This window comes from Carassius carassius, chromosome 41 (assembly GCF_963082965.1).
Source record: "Carassius carassius chromosome 41, fCarCar2.1, whole genome shotgun sequence".
Classification (NCBI taxonomy): Eukaryota; Metazoa; Chordata; class Actinopteri; order Cypriniformes; family Cyprinidae; genus Carassius; species Carassius carassius.
In genome coordinates, this window is record NC_081795.1 from 27,931,462 (window position 1) to 27,951,618 (window position 20,157).

A 20,157-nucleotide genomic window follows, 5' to 3' on the forward strand; every position below is an offset into this window, starting at 1 on the left:
GTATCTTGAAAATATTTTTATGATGACGAATTCATTTTGTCACTTTGATATGTGTTCATGCGTTTATGTTGTGTATCATTGTGATAATAGTGCACCTGTGCTGGACTTTCATTGGAGTCTGAAGCACCAGCCTGACCTCTTTGGCACACACACACACACACACACGCAAAGAGCTCTGCTGTGCTGATTCACACAACAGCTCCATTGACACACACTCAGCTGCTGCTGTCACACACACTCACTCCTGCAGCTCACCACACACACACACACACACACACACACACACTCACAGTCCGCCAGCAGTGAAGCACCTGACAGACCCAGCAGGTAGAGGTTCATCTAGACGATGTTTTCTGAGGCTCAACAGTTCAGGTGGACCTCACACTATTAGTGGAGACATCGGCTGAGATTTAAGAAACATTCTTTAGGAGGTCAACTACATGCTGCTACAAGATATATTTGATGGTTCCAAAGCTTGAGAACAGCAGCTTGAGCAAACACTAAAGAGAGATGGAGAGCGTGTGTGCCGGAGCTGAACTACAACTCACATCAGACTGTGTGAACTCACCGCTTCAGCCATTCAGATGGGATGGGATCATCTGTTAGAAACCATTGAACTAACAAGTATTTGACTGAGACTGGCTAATATAAATGTAATTCTATTCATCGAATGAATAATCACAGTTTCAGACTTGAACCTGTCCGGCTGTGGTTTGTCTTTGGCTCTGTTGAGCAGTATTTCTGTGGTAAGCGTGTCTGTACTGGTTCTGTGGCACTGAGATCTTCTCTCTTCACGCGTGGTTGAGCAGATCTGACCACAGTGACCTGACAGACAAGCGCTCTGATGACCTGCTTTCTTTTCTCACAGACTGAAAGGTCTGCACCTCTAATATCAGAGACTTCCTGGACTTTACTGGGATAATCTGAATGTAATGGCTACATTCTGCAGTCTAGTGCTATAGTCTATGGATACTTCAGTTTATTTGTCTTTGAGAATTATGACAAGAAAGGTTTGGGATCCGTGCTTGCCTGCCTGCATGATATTAGATCTGGGATCTCTTGAGATTTGAATGAGAACAAGACTGAAGTTATTGTTTTCAGGCCCTCCGTTTGTAAAGGCATTGTTAATCTTAACCTTGCTGATTTGGTGCAGTATTAAACCATCTGTGGACAAACATGGCTCATATTTAGTTCTGCCCAAGTTTGATAAACAAATATGTTAATCATGAATTTTTGTGAACTGAATAATTCTAAATAAGTCCGTTTTTTTCATTGCACAAATCCAGATGATCTTGAACACTGCTGCTTGACTTTTGACCAGTGTAACAGTGAACATGTTGGAATGGTAAATCATTGTAAACTTTAAAGTATGACCTTTCGTTTGTAAGTCCTTAGATGTCTTGGCACCTCTTCATCTTCCAGACTTCCTTGTGAATAAGCTGTCCTCTGTCCCGGCGCTGGCTGATCTGTGGCTCTTATTCAAGTACTGATAAAAGAAGAGTTTGCATCTTTTCATTTGAATCTAGGTTACGTCTGTAATAATCTGTGAGTGTGTGACAAACCTTTCAATTATAGTGTGCATACAAGGCGCTGTTTGTCTCCTTCTGTTGCATATTTTCAGTGGTTGGTAAGTGCAGCACTGGCACACCATGTGACTAGTTCATGCAACACTTTAAACCAATGGTCAGCAACAGACGGACCACAGGCCCAAACTGGCCCGCCAGCAATGATATCTAGCCCAGTCAGATTATTTTGATCGTGGCTGGTTCTGAAATACAGTAGATCTGTCATGACAGCAACACTGCTCACAATCTTACTCACTTCGTCTTTAGTCATTTCAAAATAAAGTACAATAACTTGTTTGCAGCTATATTTTATTTTGAGATGAATTGTGAGCTTTAAATTTGAAAAGCTTTGTTGTGCCGTCTAATATTATATTCTTTGCAAACTGCGACAACTTCATTGCAGATAAAACACACACAAAACTAGTTATGGTGAATGAGTTCTTTGTTGAATGATCTTTGTATGGCCTGTTTTCACTGTCAGCGTTCCTCTTTAGACTCGTTAATAGTGCAATATTCTCTCACCAGCTAGCTTAAATGTTAACATTTACATTGAATCATTTAGCAGACGTCTTTATCCAAAGCAACTTACAAATGAGAACAACAGAAGCAGTCAGGTCAACAAGAGAACAACAACAACAGTATACAAGTGCCATGACAAGTCTCAGTTAGTCTAGTACAGAACACAGAGACAGGGTGTTTTTTATTTTGATATGAAAGGCAAGAAAAGAAGGAAGAGTGCTAGTGTTAGTTGGTTAAGTGCAGGCGAAAAAGATGAGTCTTTAGCTGTTTCTTGAAGATGAGGAAAGACTCAGCTGTAAGAATTGAGATTGGGAGGTGATTCCAGCAGCTGGACACAGTCCAGGAAAAGGTCCGTGAGAGTGATTTTGAACTTCTTTGAGGTCGCACCACAAGGCGTCGTTCACTTGCAGAGCGCAAACATACAGAAAATATGATCGTGGTTTTGCACATCTTGTCAGTGAACAATGGCTCTGTGTAGTTAATGCTGCTCCATGTGAAAGCACGCACGTGATGGAGATTTACTGCTAATTACAGAACCAGCTTTTCTGACAAGATACGCATTTAATATTGCATGCAATTTCTTGTGCAGCCCTACTAATGTAGCAGCGGAGGACTGTTATACTGATGTGCAGAACTGCAAAAGAACTGATGCCGGCATAGTTTACCAATCAGAGCACACTCATGCAGAGACCGAATATTCAAGCCCTGAAACTGACATTTTCTAGCTGTGAACGTAAAAATGAAAAATCAAGCATAAATCTTGTTTTCTTATTTTTCTGGGTTTAATTATTAAAAAGAATTTATAATGAATGGATGGAAGATTCTCTGATTCTGATACAAACCCAGAAGTATCTCGAGTTCTGAAGGTGGAGTGGGTGGATATCTGGGACATGCTCTGAAATTCCTTCATCTTTCTCAGCTCTGATTGGGATCTGTTAAGACTTTAATACCGAGTCTAATCTCATGCCAGCTGTGCCCTCTCACCCTGATACGGCAGACACATTTCCCACCATGAGCTGAAAGCTGAGCTGAGTATAGGAATATTTCACAAACATCATAGAAATGAACTCATTTACTCAAACCTGCTGTGGGACGTTTGACATCACTTGTCTTAACTGAATGCTCTTGAATGTGCATATGTAAAAGCAGGGTAGACTGAATCAATCAAACACCCCTAGCTGGATCTAGCTGGAATACTTTTATGCACAAATTAAACTTAATACTATAAATTATGATTAATGTGGCACTAAATGGACGTTTTAGAAACTTTCCTCCCATCTATGCTGATTCGATGCCTAAAACAACTTCGAAGGTAATTTACCATCGAGTCAGATTTTTAATTGGCACAATTATTTAGAAAAAAAAATGTAAAAAACTTAGTGCAACAAAAAGTGTATAATACATAAATATTATAATATAAACTGATTTTGTTTTTGTCAAATAAGATGCTGCAAGAGTGCTCTTTACATTTATTGAAAATACCTTGGTTTAATGATATTCCTTAAAATTATTATTATCATTATTATTATTAATAATACCTGAGAATTACATGTTAGTATACAACAGTAATATATTTCTGTCATAAGTTCTTCAAGTTAATCTGACTTCTATCTGAACAGGCTTTCAGTATTACTTTCAGTCTCAGTGTGTGTTTGACGCTAGTTTTTCTGAAAGTGTATGACTCTCCGAGCAGCTCATGTGCTGACATCAGATGAAAGTGTGCCCTTCATTCACACAGAGACACTGACAAACACTGCCCTGCTGTTGTCACATTTATTTCTGCTGTTAGATTAATCCATATTGAGCAAACATGTCCGGAGCTTTTTCATTCTAATTGAAATACATTTTTAGTGTGACTCAATATAATATTGTTTTATCCCCCAGTCCTAATAAATAAGATTCTTCAGTTTCACAGTGCGTCTTCAGTGATTGTCACGTATGTGGGAGACAGCAGCTCACACACACGCTGTACACACGACTCACACACCTCACACGGTGTAGGGGAAATGTGGTTGGTACAGACTGGTCCTGTGCAGAGTTTGGAGCAGGTCTTCAATCCCTGTGTGCTGCTCAGAACCAAAGTAAAAACACAAAGATTCAGTTAGCACCTGACTCTGAATTTAAAGCTCATTATTGACATTCTCAGAAATCAGCAGTTTGCAAGGGGCACACAAACAAACTCCCATCATGCACTGTAAGGTTGAAAGCATTGCATTGATCTGCAGAGGCCTACGAACTGAACAGGTCATAATGCACCACAACATTCATGGAGCTGACGGCCGTGTGCTCGTAGCAGTGGCTCGTGGCTGTTCTTACTCTAGATCTGGTGAAGAGGTAAGTGCAGCTGTATCCGGGCTGGTGTCGAGTCGATGGGCTGCTGATTGGGGCCCTGGGGCAGTGGGGCAGCTCGATGCAGTGAAGGGCAGTGTGTCCTGGACGCCGTGCTATAAAAGCAGGAGCCGTTGAGTCGGCCGCTGGGTCTTGAGCGGGGAAAGGGAATGAAGAGCTGGCTTCGACAAGGAAAAAAGTTTAGATTGTTTCATCCTCCTAGAGGCGTTTCAGGTGAGAATCTGCTTGCATGCTGAAATGAATCTGGAATATGTGTGCCAGAGATTACCATTCCTCATCCGTATGATTTTATTTATGATATATATGTTTTATTAGGCCTAACTTCCACAAGACCAATCAGAGAACAGATTCATTGTGTCAGAGGATGGTGCTGATATGCTTCTGGTAGATATATCAGTGGCCAGAACTACTTAGTTATTCTGAAAACAGAGAGTAAGACACATCCTAAAGAAGCTTTCCATTAGGTGGCATTTATTAGGCATAACACGCAGAAGAGTTCAGTTGTTACAGTTGATTAGCAACATCACAACTTCCTTTATTAATACAGAATTTAGCTGATGTGCTCACTGTGGGTGTGAGTGTGTGTGTGTGTGTGTGGCTGTAACAGTAATTAATTTTTTTTTAAATTAACAATCTAAAAACTATGTTTAGATGTATTGCGGTACATGATGTAAAACGCTGTGATATGATCCTGACTTTCAGCACATCCATGTCCAGTGAGATGAGCTGGAATAATGCTTTGCTTTGATTCTACCACAGCGTCTGGCACTGCACCGCTGCTCTGGAGGATGTGCTAGCGCTGTATTGAGCGTGAGCAGAAATAGGCCAGTAAAGCCCATGGCGACGGATATCCAACATTGATCTCTGCAGCACACATGGGGTCACCTAATCACTGGAACTATTAATAAGTGATGCAGGTCAAGTCAAGCGTCACTGTTGATATTGTTTTAGCATTATAATTATGTATCACTAGATGTACTATATTAATGGTAACTTATGACCATTTCTATCCAGCCCACTGGCTTTATGAAGATAGTCCCGCCTCTTTAATTAGAAAATAAAGTAACCAGACTGTGGTGGTCAATGTCAATAACAAAAATGTTTTACCAATACTTGTGTGTAGCACAGCAATCACTAAAACTCACAGGCTCTGCAACAACATATTTATATTTAGGCATCTTTCTTTGTGTAAAAAGTGTAAAAATCTAGTTTGTTTTGGCTGTAAATCAAGCTGTGTGCTCTAAATATTGACACTGCGTGAGCGGTTCATGCTAGCATGTAGCATGAGGTTAGCAGGTTACCTCTGAATTGAGTATGAGTTTTAAACATTTGAGAGGCTGTAGAGTTTTTACTTTATACTGACAAAAAAAACATTTAGCCAGATGTGTGTTGGCAAAGACTGTTCCAACACCAAGAAGCTCTGGCATCTTGTGGTAGTTTTTGTCTATGTCTACTTTAGATATATTAGCATGTTTAGTCCGTACAGCCTATTGAAATACCTCTAGCATTCTTCTATAGCTGATGTTGGAGAGGACTTCCAGTGAGCAGCTGTGTTGCACACCAGCATCTTCTGCTTTTAAGTCCATTGGCTCCATCAGGACCTCTTACTTTAATTCATTGTGTTTATTTAATCATTTCATCTTTTTATTTTTCTCTCATCCTCTTGTCATCCTTTCCAACAAACGTTATCCCCACTCTTAAACACACTGCCCCTTGAAACGCTGCGTTCCCACCGTGCTCCTCCTCTTGTGTGGTTGGAGATGGCAGAGTGTACAGTAGCCCCAGTGGTCATGGAGGACAGTGACCGTGAAGTCGACTCGGTGTCAGATGAGCAGGACTCGATGCCAGCGTCGCCTGAGCCCAGGGTGCATGAAGTGGAAAAGGTACTGATGTCCCCCCTCAGTCCGCTTGACCTCTGACCTCTCATGATGCTGCCCCACCGACTGCCCTTAGATGTTTCTCAGTGCACATTAAGTCAAATTAAGCTATTGACATTAATCTGATAGCAAATAATGCTATATTTATCCCAAGGTAACCAGTGGGATACATAGATCCATGTTCCCATTGAAAAAGGCTCCACAAAGTGTGTGTTTCAGTGACGGTGGTGTTTCAGGAGAGCAATAATCCCCCACAATCCATTGCAAACTCACACTCTGAAACCATCACATTAACTTTTCAAACTCTGGCTCGCATTGTTTTCTTGTTAAATATCTTGTTGCTTTCAGAAATGTGTTTCATTACATAAGTCAAATGGGTTGCAAAAGCCATTTCATGTTGACTTTAAAATGTTCTTGATCAGCTAATTTCATTTAAGATGTGGCCTTGAACCAACTGTTCAATGGCACTAATCAGTTTGACAGAACGGAAAACACAGAGGGGACTCATTGAGAACTGGACTGACCAGTGTTTGGCTCGAGACACTGGGAGCTCCAGCATCCCTGCGACCCAACAGAGGACAGGCGGCTTGGAGAAGGGATGGATGGAAACTCAGTGATGAATGAACAGCAGGCAGGACTCTGACCGTTCACTGTTGGCCTCTTCCAGCTTGTGGCAACAGATTGACCAAATGACCATCATTATAACATGGCTTTTCCAGGGTCAGGTCCATGTCTGCACCTCAAACATGAATTCACAGGTTCAGAGCAGTGGAAACCCGAGTGCTGTACAAGAGAGTGTCACATTGCCGACTATCACATGCACCCTTTAGTTCTGTTCTCTGGGACACAGGGGCTGTTTAATACATGTGTCCTGTCATGGCCCGCTCTGAACAGAAGCCATTGCAAGAGTTTAATGACAGCAGTGCAGTTACAAATGAGTGTTTCTGTAGACGTCCAGTCCAGTGTGCTGTGGATAAACTGTCATCTGTGAGTGAGACGGTCCTCTAGGAGCGTGTGGACCTGGAATCACCACCACATCAAGAGCATGGATCCCGTCATTATTATCAATACAGTAATCAGTGTCATCTGTGTGTGTGATGTCACTCGCCCCGTGTGGTCACTAACAGCAGTGATGTAGATGTGTGCTTCCTCAGGAACACTCCTTCCTGTGCTTTTCTTGGACTCATAAAGCCTTGTCAGACCTTTACCGTGGTAACCTTAATGACTGGCAAAATGTTTCACTGGGATGCTACTGTAGTAAATAGGTATTGACGATGGTAATCTTTTGTAAGGGCATGCGCAGTTTTTTGTATCTAACCACTAAATGGTCTATTCTCTTTCTGTTTCTCTTCTCCATGACCTTAATTGTCATATTAAACCACTCTCACACCTGCCCGTGTGTTCTGGCCCGACCCCAAACTTGTCCTAACCCCTCCTGACCTCAGCACTTCCCTAAGGAAGACTCGGAGGACTCGGAGCTGGAGCACATCATGGGACATCACCCAGTCACCCAGCATGGGTATCATAAGGCCGATAGTGAGGGTGAGGGTCACAGCAGACCCCACACCCCGGGAACACCCACCTTCCTGAGGCCCGCGGCGGCCCCCAGGGGCCCAGGAGAGTTAGAGCACGAGTCCAGATACGGGGCTCCACGGGGTCATGTGGACTTTAGCCTGCCGTCTCCCATCAGCCCATCCCGGCCTAAAAGCCCCTGGGGTCGCTTCGACCCATATGAATCTACTGAGGTAAAGCATGCTGGGAAAGCAAGGGTTTGGTTTCCATCAGAGTGTCAAAATATCACTCCAAACAACTATGAGAAAGACTAACCAAAAAGTACTATAGTACCATGTTGGAATGAACCACGGTATTCTTTGAAGACCCTTGGAATACAAGGGGTCAGACTTTGGTAGCTTTCTAGCAGCACCATTAATGATAGTCCTTCAGTAGCAGAATACTGCGATATCAGCACCCCGTCCCATCACTGTGTCCCACAGATTGTGCACAGGTGAGAGTAATGACATCCGGGTCACCCTCCAATAATTAACTAATGAAGTATTGTAAATTCTTCATCCTAAACTCTTAAGTCTAAAACAGTAATATTACTGTATATAACGTTGGTAAGAAATAAACAGCGCCTAAAGGAGCATGCAGTAAAAAAAATCATTTTTGTCTAAGAACGGTTACCTTTTGTAGTTATGTTCTCAATCTGAAAAAAACATATTTTTGTTCTAGAGCTTGTTTTTCATGTGTCACTTCCATTTTAATGAGGTGTTTTTTTTTATTGTATCCTGTTGGTGGTCTATAGTTTATAAAAGATGATAATTAAAGGCATAAAGCTATTTTGGGGGTTTATGAGCCTCCAGCCACAGCTTCCCTTCTTCATCTCAAGCCAAAGGCTGGCACCCCCGGTTTGTCTCCGGGACAGAAACTCTCAGAATGTGTGTGTCAGCATGCAAGGTTTAGACTAGTTTTTAAAGTCTTGGTCAATCTTATTTCTTTCTTCAAGACTGGCCAAACTTTGATTAGACTGATTTGGTAAACTGCTAGTTGGTCAGACTAGTTCTTAAGTCACTGTCTTAACATAGAGACTAAGTTTATGCTACTGGCCCAGGATAATAAGAGATATGCCTACAAAATGAAGATTGACGTTTCACTATTTCAAATAATTTTTTTTACATTTCTTTTGAAATATGTGATCAGTGATCTTTTTAATAGTCTTTAACTTTTGTATTCTCTCTCTTGCGCTCTCTTTTTTCTCTTATTTCTTGCTAGGACCAGGACAAGGAGTATGTGGGATTTGCGACTTTGCCAAATCAGGTTCACCGCAAATCTGTGAAGAAGGGCTTTGACTTCACTTTAATGGTAGCAGGTAATTTAAACACCAACAGAACTTCAAAACAAACAACGTGAAAGCTTATAGTTTTATAATAAAGATATAGCCCGGCCAAAAATTCGTTAGTCCGTAGCCCGTTAGTCCATGTGAGTCGAGCTCTCGTCTGGAGTCACGCAGATCTTCCCCTCCACTGCGTCTCTCACACCTTCACATTCATTCAGACAGTGGTGCTGATGTCCAGCCTGCAGTGAGGAGTGATGGGAGAATACTCATTATTATGTGAACTGTTCCTATAGTATCACTGGTGTTGATGATGATGAGTTTCTGTTCCTCACAGGAGAGTCAGGTTTAGGAAAGTCCACTCTGGTCAACAGTCTGTTCCTGACAGATCTCTACAAAGACAGGAAGCTGCTGAATGCAGAAGGTGACTGTTGTCTGCTCAAACACTGTGTGTGCTGTGAGTATTCACCTTCCTGGTCCTGACGGCTGTGTTGTGCTGGCAGAGAGGATCACGCAGACGGTGGAGATCACCAAACACACGGTGGACATCGAGGAGAAGGGTGTCAAGCTGAAGCTCACTATCGTGGACACACCAGGATTCGGGGACGCTGTCAATAACACTGAATGGTACAGAAAGAGCTCGAGCCTTTCTGATTCTGCATAAAATGATGAATAGTTGGCTCTCATTAGATCCTCACTGTAAGAGTTATGCATTAATTAGGCAGTACAGCACAAATACTAGCATGAATCATGAAATACTTCACAGCTGATGCAATGTCTTATGGTTTCTGATCTGTGCGTTTGTGTTTTCAGCTGGAAGTCGGTGGCAGACTACATCGACCAGCAGTTTGAGCAGTACTTCAGAGACGAGAGCGGCCTGAACCGCAAGAACATCCAGGATAACCGCGTGCACTGCTGCCTGTACTTCATCTCGCCCTTCGGTCACGGGTACGAGATCTGATCTGATCCTGCTGTGGGGTACTAGTGCTCGGCTCACTCCAGAGGACATGTGCTTCCTAATATCAGTAGTGTCTGTGCACTTTGATGGAATAAACACATAGCACAGTTTCTGAGTATGGTTACCATTCTTAGCCACACGTCACTTTCATACCCCATATATTTGCTCCATGTGTTTGTTCCTGCAGTATCTTTTACATGTTCTGTGTACTTGGAGAGCAATGTCGAGAGCTTGATGTGTGTCTGAAATATTACTTCCATACCCTACAGCTCATACAGAGTCACAGCTTTGAGTTTTGACTGGACAAAAAATAAAAAAGCGTCCATGTCTTATTCCAGTCACATGTGTCAGTGATGGGACGCCAGCTCCCACGGTGCACCTGTGCCCTCTGATGGTCATGTGTCGTCACTGTTGTCTGAAGAGTGACAGGAAGCCAAGCCAAGTTGTTGTTGTTTTTATGTCAACTCCAAATCTCTTGAAAATTCAATACAAAAATGTTTTAACTTTAGGAGTGGATTTTTGAAGCCGTCTTTCAGTTTGTCTTGACACGTGTCTAGTCTGCTCCGTTGTGAGAGTGATTCCTGTGTGTTGGTGTCAGGTTAAGGCCTCTGGATGTGGAGTTTATGAAGGCTCTTCATGAGAAGGTCAACATTGTTCCTGTACTAGCTAAAGCTGACACACTCACCCCAACGGAGGTCAAGAGAAAGAAAATCAAGGCAAGTGCTCAAGCTGTCCAGATCTGTCCCATGTGTCTATCGATGAACTGACGTCAGTCTCAAACCCTTCAGATCCGAGAGGAGATCGAACAGTACGGGATAAAGATCTACCAGTTTCCAGACTGTGATTCAGACGAGGATGAGGACTTCAAACAGCAAGACCAAGAGCTCAAGGTCATCTTCAGATATGTTTTCTTACATGTGTCCCTGCAGCACAGAAGCAGTCATCAGTAGCACAGCTGTATCTGTAGAAATACACAACAATACACTGTATGAGACACAATTATACATTTTAATTTTATGCCAAAAATCATTAGGATATTAAGTAAAGATCATGTTCCATGAAGATATTTTGTACCGTAAATATATATAAAAAATGATTATATTTGCTCCCTCAGATTCCAGATTTTCAAATAGTTGCATCTCAGACAAATATTGTCCTCCGAACAAACCACACATCAATGGAGAGATGATTTATTCAGCTTTAGAGGATCTATAGATACAACATCAGCACTTATGACTGGTTTTGTGCTCCAGGCCAGGGTCACATGTACCAACACAGATATTTTCATTGATCAAATGTGTAACTAAGCAAATAATAAAATGAGATGATATGTGTAAACCCCAGCATTAAGTCCTGAAAAAAATATTTCTTGTTTTCTCTTCATTGCTTTTTTCAGTATATAGCTGTACATGGTCCATGAATACTATATATCGCAGTATATTGAAAATATTTGTAGTTTGGTAAGTGTGATTAGTGTTGAGATGCTTGTCGTCCCTCAGGACAGCATTCCCTTCGCTGTGATCGGCAGTAACACCGTCGTGGAAGCCAAGGGCAAGAGGGTTCGAGGACGTCTGTACCCCTGGGGAATAGTGGAAGGTATGATCCTGACAACAAACATGCCTCAAAAACATGTCTCACCATCTGCAAAACCAGTCAAACACACACACAGGGGCTACCTTTACACTGTATCCTTTACATTTACAAGACCACATGGAGATATCCATCATATTTCATGGTCATTAGCAGACTGGATGTGAACTGTGTGTCTGTTGGACAGTGGAGAACCCAGCGCACTGTGACTTCGTGAAGCTGAGGAACATGTTGGTCCGGACACACATGCAGGATCTGAAGGACGTGACCCGGGAAACACACTACGAGAACTACAGAGCACACTGCATCCAGAGCATGACCCGCATGGTGGTGAAGGAGCGCAACCGCAAGTACGTACCCCCGTCCTGCCACTTCATCACGCTTCAGGCACACAGCACAGAGTTCGGTTTGATGACACACGCCACCTCACTTCCTCTCCACTGTACTCACTTACCTGCAGACTGCACAGCACAACTTAATATCATGCACTGAATATATACTCACACACAATAAACTGCGTATCAGCACATTACTTTTCATATTATGTTCATTTTATGTATGGATAATAGTTCATCTGTCAGTTCTAGCTCTAACGAACATGGTCTTTTCTGCTGTATGGCTTATGAAGCATCAATATGCACCTCATGTTTGTACAATGCTTTTGGCGCTGCAGTTTGCGAGAGCAGTTCTCATGTCGGTGAAACTGACCGTTCGTGCATGCATGTGCTGTTTTGCTCCGAGCAGCAAACTGACCAGGGAGAGCGGCACAGACTTCCCCATTCCCATGGTGCCCGGCGCCACCGACACTGAGACGGAGAAGCTCATCCGTGAGAAAGACGAGGAGGTACGGCACTGTCCCTGCCCAGAGCCACATGAGCAAACGCACCCTCACGAGCAGCATTCGGAGCCAGAGCCGAGTGTGGATCCTCCCTCAGAGGCCGAGCCTCACACCAAACACTCCTAGCAGCGGCTCATAGCGTCCCTCACTGTGTTAAACACATGACCCTCAGGTCACTGGCGCCCCCTGTAGGAGCACACGGTGCTATCAGGCAGTAGAGTAGAGCACATGCTGTGTGTGTAAGTGTGTGTCCTGTGTTTATTAGAGTCCCCAAAGCCTGCACATCTCTGGCATGGTGCACTTTAACCCTGCTTCCCAGACTGGGTCAGTCTGACTAAGATGTCTCCAGAATACACATTATATATTAATATATACTTTTAATGAGAATCAAGCACATAAAAAATAAATAAATAAAGTGTTCTCTTTACGTTCCCATTCAAGTTTAGGCAAGTTTAAGATCAACAGATGTTGAACCATAGTGCTGTACAATCAACATAAAGAAATGAAGCACAATAAGACAGGATTTACATCAATATAACATACTTATAAAACACTTGAGAAAAAAATCAATAAAAGTCTTGAACATCTTACAACCTGGAAGGCTTTGTGCTTGTTTCAAGAATGGAGCGTTTACTTACTCATTGTGTATTTATTTTGTTAAGATTAGTAGCTTAAAGATGTTTTAAAATGATGATGCAGTTACTGTAGAATGAAAAAAAAATGCATGAAGGCTTTTGTTTGAAGTGGTTATCTGTTATGGATTTCTTGCACTGGAATCAGTGTGTGATTAAAGTCTTCTAAACCCCAGTGATTGATGATTTGACTCATACACGAGCACTGTGGACGTTCTGATGCATTGATCATTCTGAAGCTTCTTCTACTGCACAGTTGAGTTCGCTTTGAATCGCTCCAGGTTTGTGGAGCTCTTTACACAACCATAATAGCGTATCACACGAAACAGAACATGATCGAGATGAAAACCCGATAAATGTCTTGAGATGAAGACATGAGATAACTGTGACATGAGTGGAAATATGACTGACAGTGAATGATTCAGTCCCCAGTGTGCAGCACTACTCTAGTTTTTACATTAATACTAGTCAGGAAATGTTGACATTCAGGTTCAATCTAACACAAAGAATAATAGATATTTAGTGCATCACTGACATGAATCCGTGCACGTTTGCGTTCGTGTTTCGTGCTTGACAGACAGCATCAATGTGGTCCATTACACAACAGCACCATTGATTCCCAGCATGCACTGATCTCTGAGCTCTGGTGATTATTAGCTCACATGACTGTGTTTCTCCCGGCTGCTCAGTATTGATCGATCTGCTCTGTGTTGTGTGTTTAACTGTGTTTCTGTTCTTGTTGCAGCTGAGGCGGATGCAGGAGATGCTGCAGAAGATCCAGGAGCAGATGCACACACAGAGAGAGGCGTATTAACCTGCTTACATCTGAGAAATACCACGGTATCACCTGAGTGAGGGAGCCGGCCGTCAGAAGACATCCACTCAGACATGTCTGGGTCACATTTCACCCCCAAATATCATCATAACCCCGTCCCAAGACTAAACATGAACTGTTTCTGCATTCTGATACTTTATAATGAATAACCAAATGACCAAATCCCAAATTAGAAGGAAATATAAAATAAATAAACACTGAAACTCACTGCAGTGCATATATACGTTACATATAAATGATTTAATTTTGTATTTATTTATTTATTTTTGATCATTGTGATTGTTATTATTGTTAATTATGATTCTCTTACTGTAACATTGGGTTACGGTGTGTTACAATGTTTCAAATATATGTATTGTGTTTAACAATATATATATTACTCTTTATATCTAAATAGAGAGAGTTTTGGGTTGAAATATAACTCAGACATGTTGATCAGAATCTGAGGAGCGTTGTCAATGCACAAACCATTCTTTATAGTGGAAGGATGACTGAGAGGTTCCTCGAGGAACTGAATGGTGATTCAGCTTGACTCTGTTCTGTTAATCAAATGTTTGGATGTCCTCGTGTAAATCTGAAGCAGACTCTCGTTGTGTGAAGGCCCTTGGACCGCTCTGTTCATTGTCCAGCATGTTTCTACCCCAGGACTGTTTTAGAATTGCTTGATATCATAGGATAGATACAATGGATTTATTTAAGTTTTTTAACAATGTGTAACTTTATTTTGTATGTTTATTAATTGCATTGGCTGTAATGTACGTCTTTGGTTTAGTCTGTGTTTCTATACAAAACTGCAAAAGCTTATTTTAGAAAGTAAAAAAAAACAACTCTTATTTTCTTAATGGAGAAATGAAGTACAGTAGAGAGATATTTTTGTTAACACAGCTAACTGGTGTCTGATTTCTCCTGGAGACGCTCGTGTGTGAGTGTGTCCTGAGCCGTTTCTGATGTTCAGTGTCCGGGATCCAGACGTGGAATCACTGTCCACACTATTAAAATGCTATTTCTCCCACATGCTTTATATTTGCTTTTGTAATATTGGTGAAACGGAGAAGACTGTGGGGTGAATAAACACATTCACTATGGAGTATATTGTTGTTGTTGTTGTACTCATTTCAACATTTTTAAAAGGATATTTCATAAAACTGTTATAATGATTGCAGACTCTAGCTATAAGGATCATATTTATATTTGTTTCAAATAATGAAACTGTATTAGAGCTTTAAAACAAATACATTACTTTTTTCAAAGATTGATAAAGATGGAATAACTAGAGCTATTAGAAGTAGTATATTACCATATTTCTGTGTGTATTTGTTCATGCATATGTGTGTAGTGTTACTCTAGAAGGTGTATGGATGATTGTTTTCAACAGCGACGGCACAAGAAGACTTGTGTCCAAACTGTCTCCCAGGGTTTGAGATCTTGTGGCTTCAGCGTCCACATCCTCTCTGCTGTCGTCGGTAAAGAGCTGAATTATTGCTGTGTTATTGATATGAACTCTGCAGAGCTTTGAGATCTCAGCACGGACAAACAGCCAAGCTTCATCAGCGCAGGTGGGCGTCTGTTTGTGAAAGCAAATGTAACCCCAGTGAGCCTTGAACACATGATCCTAACAATCAATGCATCCCTTTGGACAGATAGGAACACTTGAAATTGTGTGTTTGCTTTAATTTAATTTAATTTAATTCATTCAAACTTGCAGATGCATTTGCAACCAGGCAGCAAATCATGTTAATGATGGCTAGTAAGTTGACTGCACACGACTGAACATGTTCTGGCAGCACAGAACTGTCAGGAACTCTTTACTCTGGCCTTTCACCTGCTTCACCGCGAGCGCCGGCTGCTGTTTCTGGGGGTGGATGAGGTGAAAGAGCAGTGTTTTGTAATGATCCTAATTTGACCCTTTATTAGCAAAAAAACAGCACTATTCCCCCATTTCTACTGCATTTAGCGAACGCTCAAATGTGCCTATAATAGAGCATTGCAATAATGAACGTTTCAGATGAGAGAGAACAATCATTACACAGAGCATACTTCACTCAACCCACGATTATCTGGATCTTCAACGCTTGAAAATGTGCATTAATAGACAAGGACATAATGTCTTTATAAAAAAGGACATAATTATTAGTTTGTAATGGATCAGTCATGTAAGTGTTCTTGTGGTGAACACAGATGCAGCTCCTGACACACATCTGCTCCAGACGAGCTGTGTCACTCCTTTAATAACATCTTTCTCGTGATGATGACACCATAAACTGACTGACATCTAAATGTGAACCTTAACCCACCGAACAGAAAAACTGCAACTTCTGTGAGGAATAAAACCACATAAAACAGCAACCCAAAGTCTGAAATATCACAGCAAATATGCTGTTCACAGCCATGACACTGACCGATTGGCTCAAATGTAGCCATTTTACCTCTAATATTTGTGCAGTGTTACTTACACTCTGAAAAATAAAGGTGCTTCATAATGTTCTTCACAGCGACGCCATAGAAGAACCATTCAGTCAAAGGTTCTTTAAAGAACCATCTCTTTCTTACCTTTTTATAATCAGGTGTTAAAGGTTCTTCATGGAACCATTTAGACAAAAATGTTCTTCTATGGCATCTTGAAGCAGCTTTATGTTTAAGAGTGTACAGAAAAATGAGAGAATGAGTGTTAGAGCGCTCGTAAAGATCACAGAAACACACTTCATCTTCATCACTCTCCACACAGCTCAGGATCACCATCACATTGACAAACAACACAAACATTTGTGCTTTACTTTCAGTGACACATCCAGGGCACGAAGCTCCCGCTCCACCACATCCCAAAGATGCTCTATTGGGTTGAGATCTGGTGACTGTGGGGACCATTTTAGTACAGTGAACTCATTTTCATGTTCAAGAAACCAATCTGAAATGATTCGAGCTTTGTGACATGGTGCATTATCCTGCTGGAAATAGCCATCAGAGGATGGGTACATGGTGGTCATAAAGGGATGGACATGGTCAGAAACAATGCTCAGGTAGGCCGTGGCATTTAAACCATGCCCAATTGGCACTAAGGGGCCTAAAGTGTGCCAAGAAAACACCCCCCACACCATTACACCACCAGACTGCACAGTGGTAACAAGGCATGATGGATCCATGTTCTCATTCTGTTTATGCCAAATTCTTTTGGTCCGAACCAAGGGCAAACAATTATACATTGTAGCATTTTTTGGTTCCTTTTCACACCACACTGATTGCTTTGGTCCGAACCAGTTGAAATGAACCACAATTCAGTCACATGACAACATCCACATCACTCATTGGCCACGACGTATTTCCTAAACTGCTTTTCGATTGGTCAAAGTCAAAAGTCAAAGTCACCTTTATTTATATAGCGCTTTAAACAAAATACATTGCGTCAAAGCAACTGAACAACATTCATTAGGAAAACAGTGTCAATAATGCAAAATGATAGTTAAAGGCAGTTCATCATTGGATTCAGTTATGTCATCTCTGTTCAGTTAAATAGTGTCTGTGCATTTATTTGCAATCAAGTCAACGATATTGCTGTAGATGAAGTGTCCCCAACTAAGCAAGCCAGAGGCAACAGCGGCAAGGAACCGAAACTCCATCGGTGACAGAATGGAGAAAAAAAAACTTTGGGAGAAACAAAGTTTTTTTGTTTTTTTGGGAGAAACAAGGTCTTTACAGGGGATCTGTATCTGGGGCTCTAGTTGTCCTGGTCTCCGCTGTCTTTCAGGGCAGTAGAGGTCCTTTCTAGGTGCTGATCCAGCATCTGGTCTGGATACGTACTGGATCCGGGTGACTGCAGTGACCCTCTGATCTGGACACAGACTGGATCTGGTGGCCACGGTGACCTCGGAATAAGAGAGAAACAGACAAATATTAGCGTAGATGCCATTCTTCTAATGATGTAGCAAGTACATAGGGTGTTATGGGAAGTGTTTCCGGTTCCGGTTTAATTAATGCAGCCTAAAAATCCTTTAACGGATTTGGATAATAAAAGCACATTACTATGTTATGTGTATGCCAGGTTAAAGAGATGGGTCTTTAATCTAGATTTAAACTGCAAGAGTGTGTCTGCCTCCCGAACAATGTTAGATAGGTTATTCCAGAGTTTAGGCGCCAAATAGGAAAAGGATCTGCCGCCCGCAGTTGATTTTGATATTCTAGGTATTATCAAATTGCCTGAGTTTTGAGAACATAGCGGACGTAGAGGATTATAATGTAAAAGGAGCTCATTCAAATACTGAGGTGCTAAACCATTAAGGGCTTTATAAGTAATAAGCAATATTTTAAAATCTATACGATGCTTGATAGGGAGCCAGTGCAGTGTTGACAGGACCGGGCTAATATGGTCATACTTCCTGGTTCTAGTAAGAACTCTTGCTGCTGCATTTTGGACTAGCTGTAGTTTGTTTACTAAGCGTGCAGAACAACCACCCAATAAAGCATTACAATAATCTAACCTTGAGGTCATAAATGCATGGATTAACATTTCTGCATTTGACATTGAGAGCATAGGCCGTAATTTAGATATATTTTTGAGATGGAAAAATGCAGTTTTACAAATGCTAGAAACGTGGCTTTCTAAGGAAAGATTGCGATCAAATAGCACACCTAGGTTCCTAACTGATGACGAAGAATTGACAGAGCAACCATCAAGTCTTAGACAGTGTTCTAGGTTATTACAAGCGGAGTTTTTAGGTCCTATAATTAACACCTCTGTTTTTCAGAATTTAGCAGTAAGAAATTACTCGTCATCCAGTTTTTTATATCGACTATGCAATCCATTAGTTTTTCAAATTGGTGTGTTTCACCGGGCTGCGAAGAAATATAGAGCTGAGTATCATCAGCATAACAGTGAAAGCTAACACCATGTTTCCTGATTATATCTCCCAAGGGTAACATATAAAGCGTGAAGAGTAGCGGCCCTAGTACTGAGCCTTGAGGTACTCCATACTGCACTTGTGATCGATAGGATACATCTTCATTCACTGCTACAAACTGATGGCGGTCATATAAGTACGATTTAAACCATGCTAATGCACTTCCACTGATGCCAACAAAGTGTTCAAGTCTATGCAAAAGAAAAAAAATGTTGTGGTCAATTGTGTCAAACGCAGCACTAAGATCCAATAAAACTAATAGAGAGATACACCCATGATCAGATGATAAGAGCAGATCATTTGTAACTCTAAGGAGAGCAGTGTCAGTACTATGATACGGTCTAAATTCTGACTGGAAATCCTCACATATACCATTTTTCTCTAAGAAGGAATATAATTTTGAGGATACCACCTTTTCTAGTATCTTGGACAGAAAAGGGAGATTCGAGATTGCTCTATAAGTAACTAGTTCTTTGGGGTCAAGTTGTGTTTTTTTGATGAGAGGCTTAATAACAGCCAGTTTGAAGGTTTTGGGGACATGTCCTAATGACAATGAGGAATTAATAATAGTCAGAAGAGGATCTATGACTTCTGGAAGCACCTCTTTTAGGAGCTTAGATGGTATAGGGTCTAACATACATGTTGTTGGTTTAGATGATTTAACAAGTTTATACAATTCTTCCTCTCCTATGGTAGAGAATGAGTGGAACTGTTCCTCAGGGGGTCCATAGTGCACTGTGTGATGTGATACTGTAGCTGATGGCTGAATGGTTGCAATTTTATCTCTAATAGTATCGATTTTAGAAGTAAAGTAGTTCATAAAGTCATTACTGCTGTGGTGTTGGGAAATGTCAACACTTGTTGAGGCTTTATTTTTCGTTAATTTAGCCACTGTATTGAATAAATACCTGGGGTTATGTTTGTTTTCTTCTAAAAGAGAAGAAAAGTAATCGGATCTAGCAGTTTTTAATGCTTTTCTGTAGGATATGTTACTTTCCCGCCAAACAATACGAAATACCTCTAGTTTTGTTTTCCTCCAGCTGCGCTCCATTTTTCGGGCTGCTCTCTTTAGGGTGCGAGTATGCTCATTATACCATGGTGTCAAACTGTTTTCCTTAACCTTCCTTAAGCGTAAAGGAGCAGCTTGATTTAAAGTGCTAGAAAAGAGAGAGTCCATAGTTTCTGTTACATCATCAAGTTGTTCTGAGGTTTTGGATATGCTAAGGAATTTGGTTACATCAGGAAGATAACTTAAAAAGCAGTCTTTTG

The 20,157-nt window shown here is 41.3% G+C and overlaps 1 protein-coding gene across 6 annotated transcripts in view; it reads left to right on the forward strand.

Moving 5' to 3' along the window:
* Positions 1-14,503, forward strand: part of LOC132123136 (septin-4) — a 39,307-nt gene extending 24,804 nt beyond the window's left edge. For 3 of the 6 annotated variants that reach the window (XM_059533685.1, XM_059533688.1, XM_059533686.1), the window contains exons 2-11: positions 9,083-9,179; positions 9,481-9,567; positions 9,647-9,770; positions 9,957-10,091; positions 10,700-10,817; positions 10,890-10,991; positions 11,601-11,697; positions 11,879-12,041; positions 12,436-12,535; positions 13,907-14,503. In XM_059533685.1, coding sequence (XP_059389668.1) covers positions 9,083-9,179; positions 9,481-9,567; positions 9,647-9,770; positions 9,957-10,091; positions 10,700-10,817; positions 10,890-10,991; positions 11,601-11,697; positions 11,879-12,041; positions 12,436-12,535; positions 13,907-13,975 — 1,092 coding nt within the window. In that variant the 3' untranslated portion in view covers positions 13,976-14,503. Of the gene's footprint in view, positions 1-4,539; positions 4,647-6,193; positions 6,317-7,755; positions 8,056-9,082; positions 9,180-9,480; positions 9,568-9,646; positions 9,771-9,956; positions 10,092-10,699; positions 10,818-10,889; positions 10,992-11,600; positions 11,698-11,878; positions 12,042-12,435; positions 12,536-13,906 lie in introns of those variants that run through there. The other 3 variants (XM_059533689.1, XM_059533683.1, XM_059533684.1) reach the window with 3 other exon arrangements.
* Positions 14,504-20,157: the final 5,654 nt, after the last annotated feature.